This window comes from Marmota monax, unplaced genomic scaffold (assembly GCF_021218885.2).
Source record: "Marmota monax isolate L192 unplaced genomic scaffold, Marmota_monax_Labrador192_F-V1.1 WCK01_AAM20220418_F8-fsc00008, whole genome shotgun sequence".
NCBI lineage: Eukaryota > Metazoa > Chordata > Mammalia > Rodentia > Sciuridae > Marmota > Marmota monax.
In genome coordinates, this window is record NW_026694432.1 from 2,562,445 (window position 1) to 2,584,272 (window position 21,828).

The window sequence follows — 21,828 nt, forward strand, 5'->3', positions numbered from 1 at the left end:
TTAAGACCTGAACTATAGCATTCATTGATTTTTCCATCTCCCTTTAACTATTAGCTTTTCTTCATGTTCCATTTCATTATCTTTTTCATGTTTCTGCATAAGATTTATTGAAGAATTCAAGGCATTTGCTGGGTTATTTTCTATGTATCTGTGTTGTTTATGCTTCTCTGTCATAATTCATGGGGTGTCCTATAAATTAGAATTTTCAATAGAGGTTTAATCACATTTGGGTTTTCTTTTTTAAAAATTATTTTTATTTTATTTTATTTTTTAACAAGAACGCCTAACAGTTTTTCTTACATATATGAAACAATAATCTCTGGGTATCTCTCATTGTGTGATATTAACAGCCAGCAATACTAAATGATGAGGTTATGACTATACAGTGATCCCTTGGTATACATGATTAGGTGGTTCCGTATTCTAACCTGCTCCAGGAATGCCAAAATCTGCTGAATCTTAAGTTATTTATTTAAAATCATATAGCATTTGCATATAATTTACCAAGATTCTCCACATTCTTTAAAAAATCTCCAGATCATTTCTAATACATAATACAATAAAAATCTAAGTAAATAGTTTTAAAAAATTTTAAAATTCATTTTAATTAGTTATACATGACAGTAGAATGCATTTATGCACTTTGATATATCATACATAGGTGGGATATAATTTCTCATTTTTCTGAGTGTACATGTTGCAGAATCATATTCATCATGTAGTCACATATATACATACAGTAATAATGTCTGTTTCATTCTACTATTTTTCCTATCCCTACATCCCCTCCCCTCCCCTACCATCACTTCCCTCTACCTAATGTAAGGTAATGATATTCTCCCCTAGTGCCATCCTGCCTTATTGTGAATTACCATCCATGTTTTAGGGAAAACATTTGGCCTTTGGTTTTGTGGGATTGCCTTATTTCACTTTGCATGATATTTTCCAACCTCAACCATATACTGCCAAATGCCATAATTTTACTCTTTTTTAAAGCTGAGTAATATTCCATTAGGTATATATACCATATTTTCTTTATCCATTAATCCATTGAGGGACACCTAGGTTGATTCCATAGTCTAGCTATTGTGAATTGATCTGCTATAAATATTGATGTGGTTGTGTCACTATAGTGTGCTGATTTTAAGTCTTTTGGATATAAACCAGAGTGGAATAGCTGGGTCAAATGGTGGTTCCATTTCCAGTTTTCTGAGGAATCTCCATACTGCTTTCTGTAATGGTTGCACCAATTTGCAGTCCCACCAGGAATGCATGAGTGTGCCTTTTTCACCACATCTTCACCAATGCTTATTGTTGTTTGTATTCTTAATGACTGCCATTCTGACAGGAGTGAGATGAAATCTTAAAAGTAGTTTTGATTTGCATTTCTCTAAATGCTAGAGATGTTGAACACTTTTTCATATATTTGTTGATCAATTGTATTTATTCTTCTGTAAAGTGTCTGTTCACTTCCTTAGCCCATTTATAGATTGGATTATTTGCTTTTTTTTTTTGAGTTCTTTATATATCCTAGAGATTAATGCTTTATCAGAGGTGCATGTGATAAAAATTTTCTCCAAATCTGTAGGTTCTCTCCTCACATTATTAATTGAGAAGAAGCTTTTTAATTTGAATCCACCCCATTTATTGATTCTTGATTTTACTTCTTGTGCTTTAGGAGTCTTGTTAAGGAAGTCAGATCCTAGGCCGACATGTGAAGATTTAGGCCTATTTTTTCTTCTATTAGGTTCAGGGTCTCTGTTGTAGTACCTAAGTCTTTGATCTACTTTGAATGATTTTTGTGCAGGGTGAGAGATAGAGGTTTAATTTCATTTTGCAACATATGGATTTCCAGTTTTCCAGCACCATTTGTTGAATAAGCTATCTTTTTTCCAGTGAATGTTTTTGGTATCTCATGTCTAGTATGAGATAACCATATTTATGTGGGTTTGTCTCTGTGTCCTCTATTCTGTATCATTGGTCTTCAAGTCTATTTTAGTGCCAATAACATGCCATTTTTGTTACTATAGCTCTGTAGTATAGTATAAATTCTGGTATTGTGATGCCTCCTGCTTCACTTTTCTTGCTCAGGAATTCTTTAGCTATTCTCTGTCTTTTATTTTTCCAATAAATTTCATGATTGCTTTTTCTATTTCTATGGAGAATGTCAATGGGATTTTAATAGGAATTGCACTAAATCTGTTATAATGCTTTTGGTAGTATGGCCATTTTTACAATATTAATTCTGCCTATCCAGGAGCATTGGAAGTCTTTTCATCTTCTGAGGATTTCTTCAGTTTTCTTTAGTGTTCTGTAGTTTGCATTGTAGAGGTCTTTCACATTTTTTGTTAGATTGATTCCCAGGTAATTTTTTTGAGGCTATTGTGAATGGAATAGTGTTCCTAATTTCTCTTTCAGTGGATTCATTGCTGATGTATAGAAATACGTTTGATTTATGGGTGTTGATTTTTATATCTTGCTGCTTTGCTGAATTCATTTATTAGTTCTAGAAGTTTTCTGGTGGAATTTTTTAGATCTTCTAGATACAGCATCATTTCATTAGCAAACAGTGATAGTTTGAGTTCTTCTTTACTTATTTGTATCCCTTTGGTTTATTTATTTTGTCTAATTGCTCTGGCTAGGGTTTCAAGGATAATGTTGAATAGAAGTGGTGAAAGAGGACATCCTTTTCTTGTTCCAGTTTTTAGAGGAAATGTTTTCAATTTTTCTCCATTTAGAATGATGCTGGCCTTGGGTTTAGCATATATAGATTTTACAATGTTGAAGTATGTTCCTACAATTCCTAGCTGTTCTAGTGTTTTGTACATGATGGTGTGCTGTATTTTGTCAAATGCTTTTTCTGCGTCTATTGAGAGGATCATATGATTCTTGTTTTAATATGATGAGTTATGTTTATTGATTTCCATATGTTGAACCAACCCTGCATCCCTGGAATGAATCCCACTTGATTATAGTTCAGTATCTTTTTACTATGTTTTTGTATGCAATTTGCCAGAATTTTATTGATAATTTTTGCATCTATGTTCATCAGGGATAGTGGTGGCTGCAAAGGCAGCTGCAACTGCAGCTGTGGGGTGTGTGTGTGTGTGGGGGGGGGCTCAGTGTCACGGGTGATCTCCATAGGAAGTCAGCAGCAATGTCAGCTTCAGTTGCATCCCAGGCAGCAGTTTCTTCTGTGGCAGCAGCATCCAGAAAGAAGACCTCCAGGCAATCTCAAGCTGGCAGCAGTGGAATCAGAGGCAGCAGCAATGGCGGTAGCAGTTCAGGCTGTGGTAGATTGACATGAGACTTCCAGTTCAGGGGCAGCAACCACAGCGGTTGTGTTGGAATTCGCATCAGAGGTAAAGGAAGCGGTGCTCAGAGAAAAGATCTCTGGGGACCCTGTGGCAGTGTCCTCTGTGGCAGCATCTTCTGTGGCAGCGTCTTCTGCCACAGAGGCTTCTGCTGCAGTGGAGTCTGCAGCAGCGGCATCTTCCTCAGCGGCAGCAGCAGCAGCAGCAGCAGCAGCATTGGCAGCAGCTGTAAATTGTTGTTATAGGACATTATTTAGGGGCAAATAACAAGAAAAAATGTCTCTATATATCCAATACAGGCACAATTTAAAAAATATGTTTTGGTCTGCAGTTGGTTGAATCCGTAGATATGAAATTTGCAGATACAGAAGGATAACTGTATTTTCAAACTATTTTCTTTAAGTAGCGTTGACTCGAAACTATACTATAACCTTTATTTAAAATTAATGATTGAGTTCTAATTGAATTATTTATTTCTTGTATATTATTAACATTTTTAATACTCTTATTTCCACTTGGGAAAATTTTTTCTTGGTTTCAGAGACACAAGAGTCACTTCATTTTTTTCATTACTTGACTATTTTTTGCTTTTACTTATGAGATATTATTTATAATGGGTAAAACTATGAACTCAAAACACTTTTACTTTTATACTTCAATGAACTTTTTTCCTTCTAACAGTAATACACATAATATTGTCAATTTTGATTTAATACTATGGCATTAAGGAAAATTTATCAGAAAAACAATGGAAACTATTCATGATATTATGAACTGCAGTTTTATTACAAGAAGTGTTGGGGCAATCTTATATTTGATGACATGTTAGTTCTCATTCATATCAGAAACAATATTTGGGGGATAAAATGGGAATTGTCTCCAAATTGATACCAATCACCTATGACTCTATGGCTGAACAAAATTGTAAAATGATTAACTTCTTTCAAGAAGGCAGAGTAAAGGAGTCAAAAAATTTTCAAGTAGATTTAAATCTTAAAAATTTTCAGTGAATGAAATAATGTAAAAGCAAGATAAATTGATCTATCTAGGAAACAGTGTAACAAAATGTGCTTGCAGAGAACTAAATTGCATTCTTTTGGGGAGGGTGCCAGAGACAGAGGCATCAATAGAAACACTGACCCATATTGCAGGAAGAGAATAAAAAGCCTGACGAGCACAATTGTGGCTCTGTATATTGTTAACTGAAGGACAGGGCAGAAGCAGCCAGAGTCACTCTTATTACACACTTGAAATAGACATAAGCTAACTCAGAGAGGGGCAGACTACAGCTTATCCATAGAACACTAATACATAACTTAAACACAATTGAGGATTTAACCTTTTTTTCTCTTGGGAAGCAGGGTGAAGTTTGGCACCACAAGTCATAAAGTAGAACCTTATAAGGGAATGTAAAACAAATCTGTACAAGAAGAAAGTTTCAGAGTCATGATTCTTTATGTTCACTTACCTTCTAGGTACTTTATTACACCAGTGATTAATAAAGTGGAATATAACATCACAACACATATCATAATTGATATAGTTTTTATCTGGCTATTGTACAAGGAAAATAAAGGATCTGAAATAGAGACTGAGGAAAATAAAAAAAAAATTAGGAAATTTGTGAGACAACATACTACAAGAACAATAAAGAAAATAATAAATGAAATACTTAAATGATAGGTAAAAACTCCCCAGATCTATGGAAATATATGAACATCCAGGTACATGAAGCACAAATATTTCTAATTAGGTTCAACATAAAGACTTCACAAAGAAATAAAAACAAACTTTCAAAAATAAAAGTCAGAGGACACATATTACACATTAAGCATAAGCAAACTACAGCATGTACTATCACACTTTTTTGCCAATTATTTCTGTGCAAGATATAGAGATGTAGATAATATTATATGAGGAAGAAGCGTGCTGAGTCATCTCTGAAACCTTAGCATTGAAAGCAACATTTGGCATTCAAATGCTAAAAAAAAATAAGTATAAATGAAAGAAAATTCTGGAGCCTCAAACACAAAAACTGAATGTACATATAATTAATGGAGTTCAGAAGCCAACTTGTGGCCACAAGATAACCAGCATTTTAAAAAATTAATATTAAGAGAGATTACAATATGACCAAATACAGAAGACCAGCGCTGACTCCTTTACAGAGAAGAACATAATTAATACTTGCTTTATCAGATGGGTGACTGAGAGAGAGTATTGAAACAGCAAGAGAAGGACAGTATTCCTTTAAGACAAGGAGACATGGGATGGTAGCATAGAGGGTGGAGCAGAACATTGTGGACACTGCTAACCTGGTTCCCTCATAAAGGGGACTCCTTTCTGTGAGGGATATAGATGAGAAGGTGTCACTGGACCCTGTCATGGACACTGATAATCCTTGTAACAAAGGAGCTTTCTAATCATTAATGGTCAGAGCCTAGTTAGAAGAGCAGTATGGGTTCTCCATGTAGCTTTTCTTCAGAAAAGAAACTTATGTTTCCTCTCCTTAACACCCAGAGCTCAGGCTTCTGAGTGACTGTAAAAAATGTTATTGTACTAGGGGTCAGAAGTCCCAGTTATTTCCATTCCGGAAGTCCTATAAGCATTCCACCATGGAGTACAAAAGGTACTCTATGAATGTTATAAACCCAACCAGATCCATCCATGCAGCTATGATCCCAGTATGAAGTCCTGCAGTGTTCTGCATGGCACAGGGTGTTAGCCCCAATATCTGAAGAACCAAAGTGCTCATGCTCTGGGACAGGAAATATCCCTTACACACATACATACATGTGCATGAACATATACACACTGTCTCTGACTGACTTTGGGACATGGTATTTCTGAGGATGGGGATGAGCTTGCCTTGCTTCACAAGTGTGTACAACTAGTAAGACTGGAGGTAAGACTTCTTTACTGCTTATTCCCACTGCCATTGCTTCCATCCTCAGCAGCATATGCCACTGGGAGCTGGAAGATGTGCCTCTCACTGGTCTTCATTGACATCAGGCTAACCTCTACAGGGCCAGAGAATGAATTCAACATACTTCATAGCTGAAGCTTCACCCTACAACTAGCAGCAGCCCCAGCTATTAGTGGCACAAACCCCTGCATTTTCTAGAGCTATATCCCCAAAAACTATACCTTGGTACTTTTTTGCTCAGAGCCAGAGGTCTCTGTTGACAATGGAGATTGATCCAGTGGTACCAGAAATATCCATTATCTTTCATGTCCCTGGTGCCACCACTCCAATCACTGAACTGGCCATACAGAAGTTGTCTCAACCCTACTTTTTGTAGGGTTCTTTATGCACTTCACCCTCCTGGGCTGCTGAAGTGCCTAACACCTTTTCCTTCTGACCACATTGCTGCTTCTACCACACCCAAAGCCATTGGTTATAACTGAAGAACCTTTAGAGAGACTGTACTTCCATGTTAACCTGGAGCCAAAGTCAACAGAATCTACCAAAACGACACCCAAAGACACATCTTCAGGAGAAAGCCTATTACAATAGTCGCCTTATAAAATTGGTAGAAACAACTGACCCACCACATAGATCAATGTAGGGACACAGGACATTTGAAAAAGTAACATAAAATGATTATTTCAAAGGAACACACTCTAGCAATAGGGCCTAAGAAAGGTTATTGATGAAATGCCTGGGGAAATTAAACAAAATGTTTCTCAGGAAACTTAATGAGATGTAAGAGTATATAGAAGTACTTTAAAATTAAGTTAGGAAAATAAATTGTGATATGAGTGAGAAATTCATCAAATATGTAAAGATCACGAAAAAGAACCAAACAGAAACCTTAGAGCTGCAGAAGTCAACAAGTCAAAATATAGAGTCAATAACTTCAACAGCAACTTATATTAAGTTGAAGAAAGAATTTCTGAACTTGAAAGTATTTTGAAATATCACAGATAGTGGGTCCCCATAAAAAAGCAAAAGGTAAAGAAAATAAACCAAAAAGAAAAAGGAAGAAAAAAAGGATTGAGTAAGCCTCTGAGACCTTAGGACATTATTAAATGAAAAATAAAAATCTAATTTTGTGAATCCAAAAGGCTGGAAGAAAAGTATTCTAAACATATTTATAAAATAACAGCCCAAAACTCACAAGATCTTAGAAAAATATAGATGTCCAGGTATAAATGATTCAAAGGGCACAGAATAAATTTGATCAGAAAAATGCTAACTATAGCATATTATATCAAACCTGTTAAAAATACAAAAGATAAAGAGAGAATCTACAAACAGCAAGAGAAAAATCAATGCTTATTACTTTTAAGGGAACACTCACTAGACTAACTGCTCATATCTCATCAATTTATAGGCCAGAAGGGAAGAGGAAGATATATTCTAAGACCTGAAAGAAAATAAAAACTGACAACCAAGAATACTATATCTACCAAAGTTAGCCTTTATATATAATAAATGTTATCAAGATTATAAAAACAGAGAATTCATCACAACCAGACTGGACTTACAAAAGATGCTTAAAGTGTAGCAAGAAATGAGGGTGCCACAGACCCAAGGGATAATTCCCAAAGTCTGAGCCCTGAGCACAGCATGGCTTTTACTTTTATACATAAATAAGTTTGGGGTACATCAAGGCAAGAGTGTTGGTGCAATTGTATGGGAGGGTGTATTCTATATTCCTTATATGGGTATAAGCTTGTTAACAATCTAGGTACTCTTAACAGCTTAGGAACTTTTATTGCACTGAGCCTAAAGTGGGTTTGTTCTGTCCCTACAACTTTGTCTTTTGCTTCTGCTACTATAGTTATGTTTTACAGATACCTGTTAACTGCTGCAGCCTCTATGGTTAAATGGCAGTAAACAGAGCTGCTATGTGTCAATGTGCAAAACCACTGCCTGTCAGCTCTTAAAATGCTAAAATTTCCCATCATATTCTACCACAAAAGGAATTATACATCTAGAATGAAAGAAGGACAACTATCATGAAAATTCATGAAAGTATAATGCCCACCAGAATAGCACATCCACAAAAGAGAAACAGAAAAGAATCAAACTTCATCAATACACAAAACCACCAAACTACCAAGATGACTAACATAAGAGAAAGAGAGGAACATAGGACATTCACAAAGTAGAAGAAAATTAACAAAATTATGAGAGTGAGTCTTTACATATTGCTAGTAATTTTGAATATAAACATAAATTCTCCAATTAAAAGATATAGTCTGAGTTGGGCATGGCAGTACATTCCCATAATTTCAGTGGCTCAGGAGGCTGAGGCAGGAGGATTGTGAGTTTAAAGTTAGCCTTAGCAAAAACAAGGTGATAAGCAACTCAGTGAGAACCTGTCTTTAATAAAATACAAAATAGGGCTGGGAATGTGACTCATTAGTCAAGTGCCCCTAAGTTCAATCCCAGGTAACCGCCCCCTTCCCAAAAAAAGATACAGATTTGTTGAATGAATAAAAATACAAGACCTAATGATATGCTGCCTATAAGAAACTCATTTCACCAGTAAATATGCACATAGACTGAAAGTGAAGGGACTGAAAAAAGACATTCCATGTAAATGGAAACCTCAATCAAGCAAAAGTATCTGTGCTTACAAAATAGTTTTTTAAGACAAAAGTAAAAGAGACAAAGAAATTTATTATATAATAATTAAGGGATAAATTCAACAAGAAGTTATAACAATTGAAAAGAATATTTGCTGGGGCTGGGGATGTGGCTCAAGTGGTAGCACGCTTGCCTAGCATGCATGAGGCACTGGGTTCAATTCTCAGCACCACATAGAAACAAAGATATTGTATTCAGATAAAACTAAAAAATAAATATTTTTTAAAAAGAATATTTGCACTTAATGATAGGGTTAATACTAGTATATCTAAAAGGAGAGATAGGCTTGAACACAATAATATATGGGGATTTCAACACACCATTTCATCAAGGGACAAGTCATCTAAGAAAATATCAATATAAAAACATCAGAGATAAGCTATATTATAGATCCAATAAAGTCAAGAGTTATACACAATCCAACAAATATAAAATACAAATTATTCTCATCAGTCAATGGGTCATCCTCTAGGAAAAACCATATACTAGGTCATAAAAGGAGTTTCAAAAAACTAAAAAACTGAGATCATATCATATATCTGTTATGATCACAATGGAATAAAATTAGAAATTATCAATAAAGAAATTTTAAAAATTGTAGTGATACAAGGAAACTATCTGACATGCTATTGAGTGAAAAGTAGGTCACTGAAGAAGTCAAAGGAAAATTTAAAAGCTTGAAACAAATAAAAGTAGAAATGCCATACTAAGACATATAAAATACAGCAAAAGCAGTACTAAGGAAAGTTTATAATAATAAAGATCCACATAAAAAAGATTTCAAATCAACAATCTAATAATGAAATTCAAGCACCTAAAATAAACCTACCCAAACATAAAATTAGAAGGAAAGAAATAACAAATATGAGAGCATAAGTGAGGGAAATGGAGACTACTAGCAATATAAAAGATTAGTTATATGAAAAGTTGTTTTTTTAAAAGACAAGCAAAATAGAGATAACATTAATTAGATTAAACTAAGAAATAAAGAAAGAATATACAAATAGAGAATAAGAGGTGAAAAAGAGACTACTATTGACATTATAGAAATATATTGGATCATTAAAGACTATAATAAAGACATATATGCCAAAAAACAAAACAAAACAAAAAAACAGGAAAATCTAGAAGAAATGGAGAAATTCCTAGACACATATTATATACCAAAATTTAGCCATGGAGAATATAGAAAAATCTGAAAAGACCAATAAGGGACAATGAGATTAAATCAGTAATAAAATGTCTCTCAACAAAGGAAAGGCCAAGAAGAGATGGCTTGACTGCTGAATTTTATCAAAATTTTAAAATATATGGTGGAATAGAGAAGGTGGTTTTCTTGGGTGCTCAATGGTTTGAAACAAAGAAAGCAGATGGGTAACTTCTCAGCAAGGTGTGTGAACAACAACAACAAAAAGTGGAGGGAGTTTACTGGAATTTAATTCTGGACTTTTAAAGCCCAAAATATAGGCCTGGCAAACCCACAATATACAACATAGAGTGTGCCTCAGTGACCAGGATAAAATCATCTAATAATGAAATTCAAGAACCTAAAATAAACCTACCCAAACATAAAATTAGAAGCAAAGAAATAACAAATATGAGAGCATAAGTGAGTGAAATGGAGACTACAAGCAATATAAAAGGATAAAATCAAACATGAAGAAAGGTTTACACAGGTGACTATAAGTCATGGAAACCTACATGGCTCTCCTCCTCCTCCTCCTCCAATTCTGCTGCTTTCTGGATCACCTGAGAGAGACATGCCTGGCCAGGAATTCAAAAGAGCTTTGGCAGGAGAGATTGAGTTTGGAGAATTATCCCAAAACCAGGAAACATGGGGCCTACAGGTGACATAGTGGATTAAGAATTAGCTCCTTCACCACACAAGTGGAACCAAGGGAGATCACTGGGGTGTAGTTTTCCAAAATGAACTGGGAATCACTGGGCCCTGGAGGTGTGCTAATTTAAAATTTTCAGACCAACTTATATTCAGTGAATAAGCTGGAGCCTAGATAAGCCTAAACCCTTTCTTCAGAGCATCTGCCTACAGCATTACCTTTCTAACCACAACAACCACACCCTGAGGGTAGAAAAAGCATCCACTCCAGATGACCCCACCTAGTACTGCTGAGAAGGGAAGCTGAGAATCTTTTGAACTCCAACAGAAACAGTTCTTCCAAGAAACACAAAATAGCATGAAAAGAGTAAACTTAAGATTTACTGGGACAGATGAAGGCTCTGAGATACAAACCAAAGGAATGCACAATCTCATCAATGAAATGATATACAAAAAATTCATACATAAAGAATGAAATGAGAAATCAAATGCAGAAGGCTTATAGGACCCCAAATGTACAAAATTACAGTAGACCCACACCAAAGCACATTATTATGAAAATGCTTAACATAATCAATGATAGAATTTTAAAGGCTGCCAGAGGAAACTGACAGGTTACATTAAGAGGGAAATCAATCTTGATCTCAGATTTCTCAACTCAGACCCTCAAAGCTAAGAGGTCTTGGAATATTATATACCAAGCTCTAAAGGAAAATGGATGCTAGCCAATAATACTATATTCAGCAAAAAATTAAGCTTCAGAACTCATGATGAAATAAAAAACCTTTCATGATAAAAAAAAGCTTTAAACAATTCACAACTAAAAACTTGCACTACAAAACATACTCAATAAAATATTTCATGAAAAAATGAAAAATAAAAGTGAAAAACCAGCAAAGGGAGTAACTACACTAGAAGAATAGTCAATCAAAAGAGAAACTAGCTCAAATTACAAACAAAAAATAAATAAAAATTATAGGGAATAAAAATCACTTCTCAATAATAACACTGAAGGTAAAGCATACATTCATTAGTCAAAAGACATAGACTTTCAGATTGGATTAAAAAACAAGACCTCAAAATATCCTGTCTTTAAGAGACTCAGCTTATAAGCAAAGGCATCCACAGAGTGAAGGTTAAAGCATGAGGAAAAACATATCATTTAAATGGGTCTCATAAATAAGCAGGAGTTTCTATCCTCATATCAGATAAAATAGACTTCAAGCCAAAGTTAATCAGAAGGAACAAAGAAAGATATTTCATACTGCCTAAGGGACTTACACATCAACAAGACATAACAATCATAAACATTCATGCCCCAAACAATGGAACATCTACATTCATCAAACAAACCCTTCTCAGTTTCAGGAATCAAATAATAATAATACTGAGTGAGGTTAAAATGCCTCTCTCACCACTGAAGATACTCCAAGCAAAAAAATTATAAAGAAGCTATAGAACTAAAAAAAGTACAATAAATAATTTAGACTTAACAGACATATATAGAATATTTCCTCTATCAATGATTAAATACATTTTCTTCTCAGCAGCACATAGATCCTTCTCTAAAATAGACCATATGTTATTCCACAAAGCAACTCTTAGCAGATACAAAAAGAGAATAGAGCTGGTACCTTTAATTCTATCATATCATTATAAAATGAAACTAGAAATCAATGTTAAAATAAAAATAGAAGCTACATTTATACCTGGAGACTAGATAATATGCTATTGAATGACTAATGGATAGCAGAAAAAATCAGGGATACATTTTTTAAAAAAATGCTTAGAGGTGAGGTGAGTGAAGGACACTATAAAGGCAGTTTTGAGAGGAAATTTCATTGCATTGAGCTTATTCATTAAATGAATAGAAAGTCTACAAATAAATAACCTAACATTAATTACATCTCAAAACCCTAGAAAAAGAAAAACAAATCAACACCAAAAGCAGTAGCAGACAGGAAGCAATGAATTAGGGCCAAAATCAATGAAATTGTGGCTCTGTGATAGAGCACATGCCTTGCATGCATGGGGCACTGGGTTTGATCTTCAGCACCACATAAATAAATAAAACAAAATTATTGTGTCCATCTACAACTAAATTTCTTTTAAAAAATCAATGAAATTGAAACAACAAACATAAAAACAATTCAAAAGTTGTTGAAACAAAAAGTTGGTTCCTTGAAAAACTAAATAAAATTGATAAATCCTAGCCATGTTAAGAGAGAGAGAGAGGAGAGAGAGAGAGAGAGAGAGAGAGAGAGAGAGAGAGAGAGAGAGAGAACTCAAATTACTAAAAGTCCTGATAAAAAAGGAAATATCAAGATGCACACTACAGAAATACATATAATAATCAGAACCCATTTTGAAAATTTATGCTCTAAGTAAATAGAAAATTTTGAAGATATTGACAAATTTCTAGAGACACATGGCCTACTCAAATTGAATCTGGAGGACATAGAAAAATTAAACATGCAATGAAATCGAAGACGCCATTAAAATCCTACCAACAAAGAAAATCCCAGGATGAGATGGATTCTCAGCCAAGTTCTACCAGACCTTCAAGAAGAACTAACACCAATACTCCTCAAATTATTCTATGGAATACAAAAGGAGGGAACCCTTCCAAACTCTATGGAGCTAGTATCACCCTGACACCAAAACCAGACAAAGACAAATCAAGGAAAGAAAATGTCAGATCAACAAAAATTGTAGGGAATAAAAATTGCTCATGAACATAGATGCAAAAATTCTTAATAAAATACTGGCAAATCACACATAAGAACACATGAAAAATATAGTGCACCATGATCAAGTGGGGTTCACCTGAGGGATGCAAGTTTGGTTCAATATACAAAAATTAATAAAACATAATCCATCACATCAATAGACTTAAAAACAAGAATCTTATGATTATCTCAATAGATGCAGAAAAAAATTGACAAAATATGATGTTCAAAACACTAGGGATCTTGATAATATAACTCAACATTGTAAAAGCTGTATATACTAAACCCAAAACTATCATTCTAAATGGAAAAAATTTTAAAACATTCCCTTTAAAAGATGGAACCAGATAGGGATGGCCTCTTTCACATGATTCTGTATTTAGAAGACTCAAAAATCTTCACTAGGAAGCTTCTAGAACTCATAAATGAATTCACCAAAGAAGTGGGATATAAAATTAACACCCACCAACAAATTGCATTCCTATACATCAGTGATGAATCAACTGAAAGAGAAATTAGGAAAACTATTGCATTCATAATAGCCTCAAAAAATATTTGGTAATCAATCTAACAAAAGAGGTGAAAGACCTCTACAATAAAGACTACATAAACTAAGGAAATAAATTGAAGAAGATCTTAGAAGATGGAAAGATCTCCCATGTTCTTAGATAGGGAGAATTAATATCATCAAAATGACCATACTACCAAAAGTGCTATACAGATTTAATGAAATTCCTATTAAGGTTCTAATGACATCCTTCATTGAAATAGAAAAGGCAATCATTAAATTTATTTGGAAAATCAAGAGGCCCAGAATAGACAAAACAAGCCTTAGTGAGAAAGGTGAAGCAGGAGGCATCACAATATCAGACCCTAAATAATACACAGAGCTATATAAAAAAATGTCATGGTATTGGCACCAAAACAGACATGAAGTCCATTCCATTCTGTAATGGAAGACCCAGAGACAAATCCACATAAATACAGTTATCTCATACTAGACAAGTGCCATAAACATACATTGGAGAAAAGACAGCTTCTTTAACAAATGGTGCTGGGAAAACTTGAAGTCCATATATAGCAAATGAAATTGAACCTTTATCCTTTACCCTGCACAAAACTCAACTCAAAGTGAATCAAGGACCTAGGAATTAGACCAAAGTCTCTACACCTACTAGAAGAAAATGTAGAACCAACTCTCCATTATGTTGGCTATAGAACTGACTTAATAAGACTTCTAAAATGCAAGAAGTACAATTAAGAATCAATAAATGGGATGGTATCAAACTAAAAAGTTTCTTCACAGCAAAGGAAACAATCAAGAATGTGAAGAGAGAGCCTACAGAATGGGAGAATATCTTTACCATCAGCACCTCAGATACAGCATAATATCCATGATATTTAAAGAACTCAAAAAGCACTGAAAAAAACACCAATAAATAAAAAAGCAAAGAATTTGAACAGGTACTTCACAGAAGGAGAAATAAGAATGGTCAACAAATATATGAAAAAATTGTTCAACATCTCTAGCAATTAGAGAAATGAAGCTTAAAACTAATCTGAGATTTTATCTCACTCTAGTCAGAATGGCAATTATCAAGAATACAAGTAAAAATAAATGTTGGCAAGATGTGGGAAAAAGGTACACTCATACATTGCTGGTTGGCCTGCATAGTGGTGTAATCACTATGGAAAGCAGAATGGAGATTCCTCAGAAAACTTGAAATGGAACCACCATTTGGCCCAGTTATTCCACTCCTAAACATATACCCAAAGGATTTAAAATGAAAATCAGCATACAATAGTAATGAATCCACATCAATGATTATAGCAGCTCAATTCATAATAGCTAAGCTATGGAACTGAATAGGTGCCCTTCAACAGATGAATGGATAAAGAAAATGTGGTATATACACACAAAGAAAGATTACTCAGCCATGAAGAAGTGAAATTATGGCATTTGCCAGTTAATGGATGGTACTAGAGAGTATCATGCTAAATGAAATCAGCCAGTCATAAAATAATCAAAGGCCATTTTTTTTTTCTTTCTGAAATGTAGATACTAACACACAATAAGGGCAGTGGGATGAAAGAATAGAATTTAGTTGGATTAGCCAAAGGGGCATGAAGATAATGAAATGGGGATGGGAATAAGCAAGAGAGTAGAATGAATCAGGTAAAACTTTCCTATGCTTATATATTAATATACAACCAGTGAACCTGTACATCATGTATAACCACACGAATTGTAAGTTATACTCCAAGTATATATAATATGTAAAATACACTCTATTTTCATGTATATCTAAAAAGAACAAATAAAAAATGGGTCTTGCTGGGAGCCATTAGCCAAGTAAGTAGGTATGACAATTTCCTTGTCAGTGTACCCCATGTTGCAGTGACATTGAATGTAGGTGACCTTGCTCAAGGACCAAGGCGGATTAGGGCGTTCCCGGTTTAGGTTCCAGGTTTAAGGTTTAAGATTATTCCTGCTGGGAATAGGGCATATCCTGCTGCCTGAGTTCCCCTTGAGTTCTCACGGGATTCAGACAGTATATTTTGGGAGACAGAAATCCAGTGGAGGTGGATTTGGGCAGAGAACGTGGATTTCCCCAGAACGTGATTGTAGACGGCTGGTGTGAGTTCGGGAATAAAGAGTTGCTGTTTGAATCTACAAGCTGTGTGGTGGCTCGTGATTGTGTGCCCAGCCAGACTGCGGCATTTGTGCCCAGCCAGACTGCGGCATTAAACATTGCAATGGAGATTTCACCCAGGTAAAGCTACAAGGCCTTTACTATTTTCTTATGTGTTGTACGTTTGTGTACACTCTTGTGTTTTGTGTTGTATGTCTGTATGTGCGTATGTCCATATTTCTTATATGAGGAGCACTCATGAAAAAATGGATCCGAATTATTATTATTATTATTATTTTTTATTCACGTGATTTAAATGGTTTAATTTAAATTAGGTAAACAGCTGTTAAGGATTGTTTTTAAAGGTGGTTAACAGATCTGTTTGTTTACTAATTTAAATTAGGTAAAAAGCTGTTAAGGATTGTTTTTAAAGTAGGTTAACAGATCTGTTTGTTTACTTTCACCTTTCTTTTTCATTATATTTAATAATTCTTTTCAGGATAATGTCTCTTTAGCATCATTGCCAGAATTCCTATCTTCATCCCAGTGCCGGTGAAGACAAAGATACAACCAGACTACAGCTTCTATGATAGCTATCACAGTAAACTGTATAAACTGATGCATCAATGAATATAACTCAACAAGTAATGCTCAATCAAGGAGTTAACTTACTTTGGGAGGAAACGGATTTTGGGGAGGAAATGGACTTATTGATAGATTCCTCCGCTTTGAATTGCTTGCAGAACTTGCCTGGACTATGTAACTATCGTTTGGTGCAGCGAATTGTAGTAATGCTGGCATATCTTTGCTGATGGTGTCACTAGTGATGCAATTTTTATTTCCTTGCCAGCGCACCCCATGTTAATTGTGGTAGTGCTGACATATCTTTGCTGATGGTGTCACCAGTGATGCAATTTTTCCCAAGGAGCCGTCAATTGGCTTGGTGTCGTGGCATTTCTGTATCCTCCCTTCTGCTAGTGATGGTCTAAAATTTGGGGGCCAATGGCTTATGCTGGACCGGTAGTCAGTGACGGGTATGATCCAATTGCAGTGGTATCAACCTAAGACAGGAGGCTGACGCCTAGAGGTCAGTTTTCCGATGACGGGTAAGAACCATATGTTGAATTGGACAACCTACCAGGCACGGTCCTTAAGCCACATTGCTTGTTGTTTAATTAATCAGAAGGGGGGAGATGCTGGGAGCCATTAGCCAAGTAAGTAGGTATGACAATTTCCTTGCCAGCGTACCCCATGTTGCAGTGACATTGAATGTAGGTGACCTTGCTCAAGGACCAAGGCGGATTAGGGCGTTCCCGGTTTAGGTTCCAGGTTTAAGGTTTAAGATTATTCCTGCTGGGAATAGGGCGTATCCTGCTGCCTGAGTTCCCCTTGAGTTCTCACGGGATTCAGACAGTATATTTTGGGAGACAGAAACCCAGTAGAGGTGGATTTGGGCAGAGAACGTGGATTTCCCCAGAATGTGATTGTAGACGGCTGGTGTGAGTTCGGGAATAAAGAGTTGCTGTTTGAATCTACAAGCTGTGTGGTGGCTCGTGATTGTGTGCCCAGCCAGACTGCGGCAGGGTCTACCAAAGACTATTTTTAAATGAAAACTAATGCCAGTTCTTCTCAAAATAATCAAAAAATTGAAAGGGAAATAATTATTCCAAATTCATTCCATAGGGCAAGCATTACCCTGATACTAAAACTAGACAAAGATGCAATAAAAAAATTAAAACTATAGAACAATGTCTCTGATGAACATCAATGGAAGAATTTTCAGCAATATACTGCCAAATAGAATTCAACATCACTCAAAAGATCATTCATCATTGTCAATTTAAATTTATCCTAGGGATACAAAGGTGGTTCAACATATACAAATTGATAAATGAAATCATCACATAAACATAATAAAAGTTAGAAATCATATGACCATCTCAAGAGATGAAGAAAAATCATTTAAGAAAATTTAGCACCTGAATAAATTTGGTAAAGAAGGAATGTATCTAAAAATAATAAAAGCTATATATGAATAGCTCATAGCCAACATCATACTGAATGGGGAAACACTGAAAGAGTTTGTCTTATGACAAATTCTTTCAAACAAGAAAAGGGTATCCATTCTTACCACTCTTATGAAGCATTGTGCTAAAAGTCTTATCAAGAGCAAAAAAAAAAAAGAAATAAAAGGCATATGAATAAAAGAAAAAATATCAGCTCTGCAGAGGACATAAGTGTATGTTTGTGTGTGTGTGTGTGTGTGTGTAGAAATAAAGAGGAAAAACTGACAAAAATCTAATATAATTGATAAATTCATTAAAATTGTAGGATTAAAAACATCAACATACAAATAACACTTCCATTTTGTATATTCATAACAAACTAGTCAAGAAATTAATCATGAAAGCATCCTATGCACAATAGCAACAAAACAAAACAAAACAACTCCCCCACAAAGAAACACCTAGGAAAATATTTAGACAAGGAAGTAAAAGACTACACACTAAAAATTACAAGATAGTGAAGAAAGAAACTGAAGAAGACACAGAAACAATGCAATGATCTCCATGTTCATGGATTGAAAGAATTAATCAAATTAATCAAACAATCCATGTTCATGGATTGGAAGAATTAATATTGTTAAAATGGCCATAGTATGCAAAGAGATTTCTTTTGGAGTAAGAATGTATACCCTGTGCCTGTCCAACCATTGTATCTTGGAGTACATGACTTACTTGTTCACTTTTTCCGAGGCTCACAGCTAACTTTTCTTTGAGTCTCTGAGCAGACTTTGGATTTGGACTTTTGAGAAATTCTGGAATAGTTAAGATTTTGATACTTTTGGGTATGGGGTGAATGCATTTTGCATTGTGAAATGGACATGATTCTTTGGGGACCATTGGCAGAATAGTATAGTTTGGATCTCAAGTATTTTCCAAAGGTTCTGTGGTCAAGGCTTAGTCTCTAGTCTAACACTACTGGGATGTCATGGAACCTTTGGGTCATTTGAGGCAGGCTCCTGAAGGGGATATTGGAACACCATCACTTTTCTCTTTCACTTTCTAACTATGAGGTGAATGGTTTTGCTTTGCCTTGTGACATTGATATTATATGTTTCCATAGGCTCATGTATATGGGCCTACCACTCATGAACTGAAACCTCTAAAACTATGAACCAAAAGAAACCTTTTCTCTTTATAAGTTGATTATATTATGTATTTACTATAGTAATAGAAAGCTGGCTAACACAAATTCCCTCCCCATTTCTAATAGCATTTCCACAGAAATAAATAATTCAACAATTTTATGGAACCACAAAATACTTCAAATAGGTAAAATGATCTTAAGCAAGAACAAAAATGGAGGCATCACATTTTCTGATTTCAAAATATTTTACAAAGCTATAGCATTCAAACAGTATGGCAGTCTCTTAAATAAAGGCAAGGATAGAGGTACTTTAGGAAGGGGCGAGTGAAAGGAGAGGAGATTGTATGGGGGTAGGAAGGATACTAGAATGAATCAAACATCATTACCCTATGTACATATATGATTACATGACTGGTGTGATTCTACATCATGTTCAACCAAAAGAAAGAGAAATTGTGCTTCATTTATGTATGATGCATCAAAATGCATTCTACTGTCATGTATAAATAATTTGAACAAATAAAAATAATTTTGATTAATGTTGTAATAATTGTGCACATTTATGAGTTGCTATGTAATATGTCAATACACATATACAAAATGAACTAATCAAATCAGGATAATTAATTTCCCATTTCCTTATTGTGACTTGGTGGTTGAAGTTTCATTATTCATAAAATGTAATAAGCATAAAAACTATAGACATTCCACTGTGCTAAGGGGTGAAAATATTAACTATTAACTATCCTGATGTGATCATTACACACTGTATCCAAGTATTATTATTACATGGTACCCCATACATTTATATAATTAAAATAATTGATAAAAATTAATAAGAATAGTATTGACATAAAAACTGACATATAAAATCATGGAACAGAATAGAAAGTCCAGCATAAACCCACACATATACAATGAACCAATTTTTGGCAAAGGTGCCTAGTATACATAATAGGGAAATGATAGCCTGAAAAAATTGGATACCCACACAAGACAGTGAAATTTTATTCTTATCTTATATCATACCCCCAAAACCCTCAAAATAAAGCAAATTTAATTTTAACTGAAATTGTAAAATCGCTTGAATAAAACTCAGGGGAGAAGTTCCATGACAGTAGTCTTGGCATTGATTTTTTGAGACATAACATCAAAAGCACAGGTAAGAAAAGCAAAACTAAGTGGAACTATATCAAACTAAAATGTTTTTCTCAGCAAAGGGAACAATCAACGAAATTAAAAGGCAAAAAGCCTGGATTGGAGGAAAATATGTGAAAGTCATTTGGCTGGGGGTTAATATCCAAAATATATATGAAACTTACATTAAAACAGTGAAAAAATAATAATAACCTAGTTGTAAATCAATAAAGAACCTGAGCAGACATTTTTCCAAAGAAGAAATACAAATGGATAATAGTATAGGAAAAGTTGCTCAATCATTAATTATCAGGCAAATATAAATCAAATTATCAGTGTACTGTAAATCACAATGAAATGCCACTTCACACTAGTTAGGATGCTTCTGATCAAGAATAAAAATACATTATGTGCTTTAGAAAATGTATAGAAAATGGGACCCTTATATACTATTGGTGGGAATCTAAATTTATACAGTCACTATGGAAAATGGTGTGGAAGTTCCTAAGTGATAAACCATGCTATCAAAGGAAATAAGATCATTATCTTAGAGAGATATCTGTGCTACAGCATTATTCTAAGTAGTCAAGTTATGGAGACAGCCTGTCAACAGATTAACAAATAAATTGTAGCATGTATATGAAAAGGAATGTTACTCTAATTTACAAGAGTTTCTTGCCATTTGTGACAAGATAGATGAATGTGGAAGACATTGTGCTACATGAAATATGTGAGACGTAGAAAGACAAATACCACATGATATAATTTACATTTAAACTCATTGAATCAAGGAGTAGAAGGGTGATTTCCAAGTTTGGGGGTTGGTGGAGAAATATGGAGATATTAATCAAATGGTACCAACTTTCAGTTATTAAATGAACAAGATCTGAAAATGTATAAAAATGTGTCTATAATTATTGAGTACTTGAAATTTGTGGAAAATAGATCTTAGGTATTCTCACTACACATACAGGTAACTATCTTATGAGATGGATATGTTAATTAGCTTGATTTTAGTTATCATTTCACAATGGATGTGCATATAAAAACATCATGCATATATCTTGAGTATATACAATTTTCATCTATCATTCATACCCAAATAAAGCTGAAAAAAGGAAGTAAAAGAAAGATATTACAAAATATCTCAAGACAAATTAAAATGAAAATACAACAAACTAGAACTTCAGGTATGTAGTAAATGCAATCCCAATAGGGAATTTTATAATAAATGTTAAATAGTAGAATGATCTCAAATAAACAGCCTAACATTATACACCAAGGATAGAAAAAGAAAAAATTAAGCCAAATGCAGCAATGGAAGAAAATAATAGAATAAATCAGAAAACAATGAAATACTAAATAGAAAAATAAGAGAAAAAAAATCAACAAAACTAAGAGTTGGTTCTTTACAAAGATAAAATTACCA

General features: G+C 34.4%; 1 protein-coding gene across 2 annotated transcripts in view; it reads right to left on the minus strand.

Annotated features, from left to right (window-relative positions):
* Positions 1 to 245: 245 nt before the first annotated feature.
* The window catches only part of LOC124075318 (selection and upkeep of intraepithelial T-cells protein 8), a 40,496-nt gene continuing 18,913 nt past the window's right edge, over positions 246 to 21,828 (minus strand). For both annotated transcript variants that reach the window (XM_058570775.1, XM_058570774.1), the window contains 2 exons: positions 4,783 to 4,905; positions 246 to 3,540 (listed from right to left, as the gene is read on the minus strand). In XM_058570775.1, coding sequence (XP_058426758.1) covers positions 3,284 to 3,540; positions 4,783 to 4,905 — 380 coding nt within the window. In that variant the 3' untranslated portion in view covers positions 246 to 3,283. The remainder of the gene's footprint in view (positions 3,541 to 4,782; positions 4,906 to 21,828) is intronic.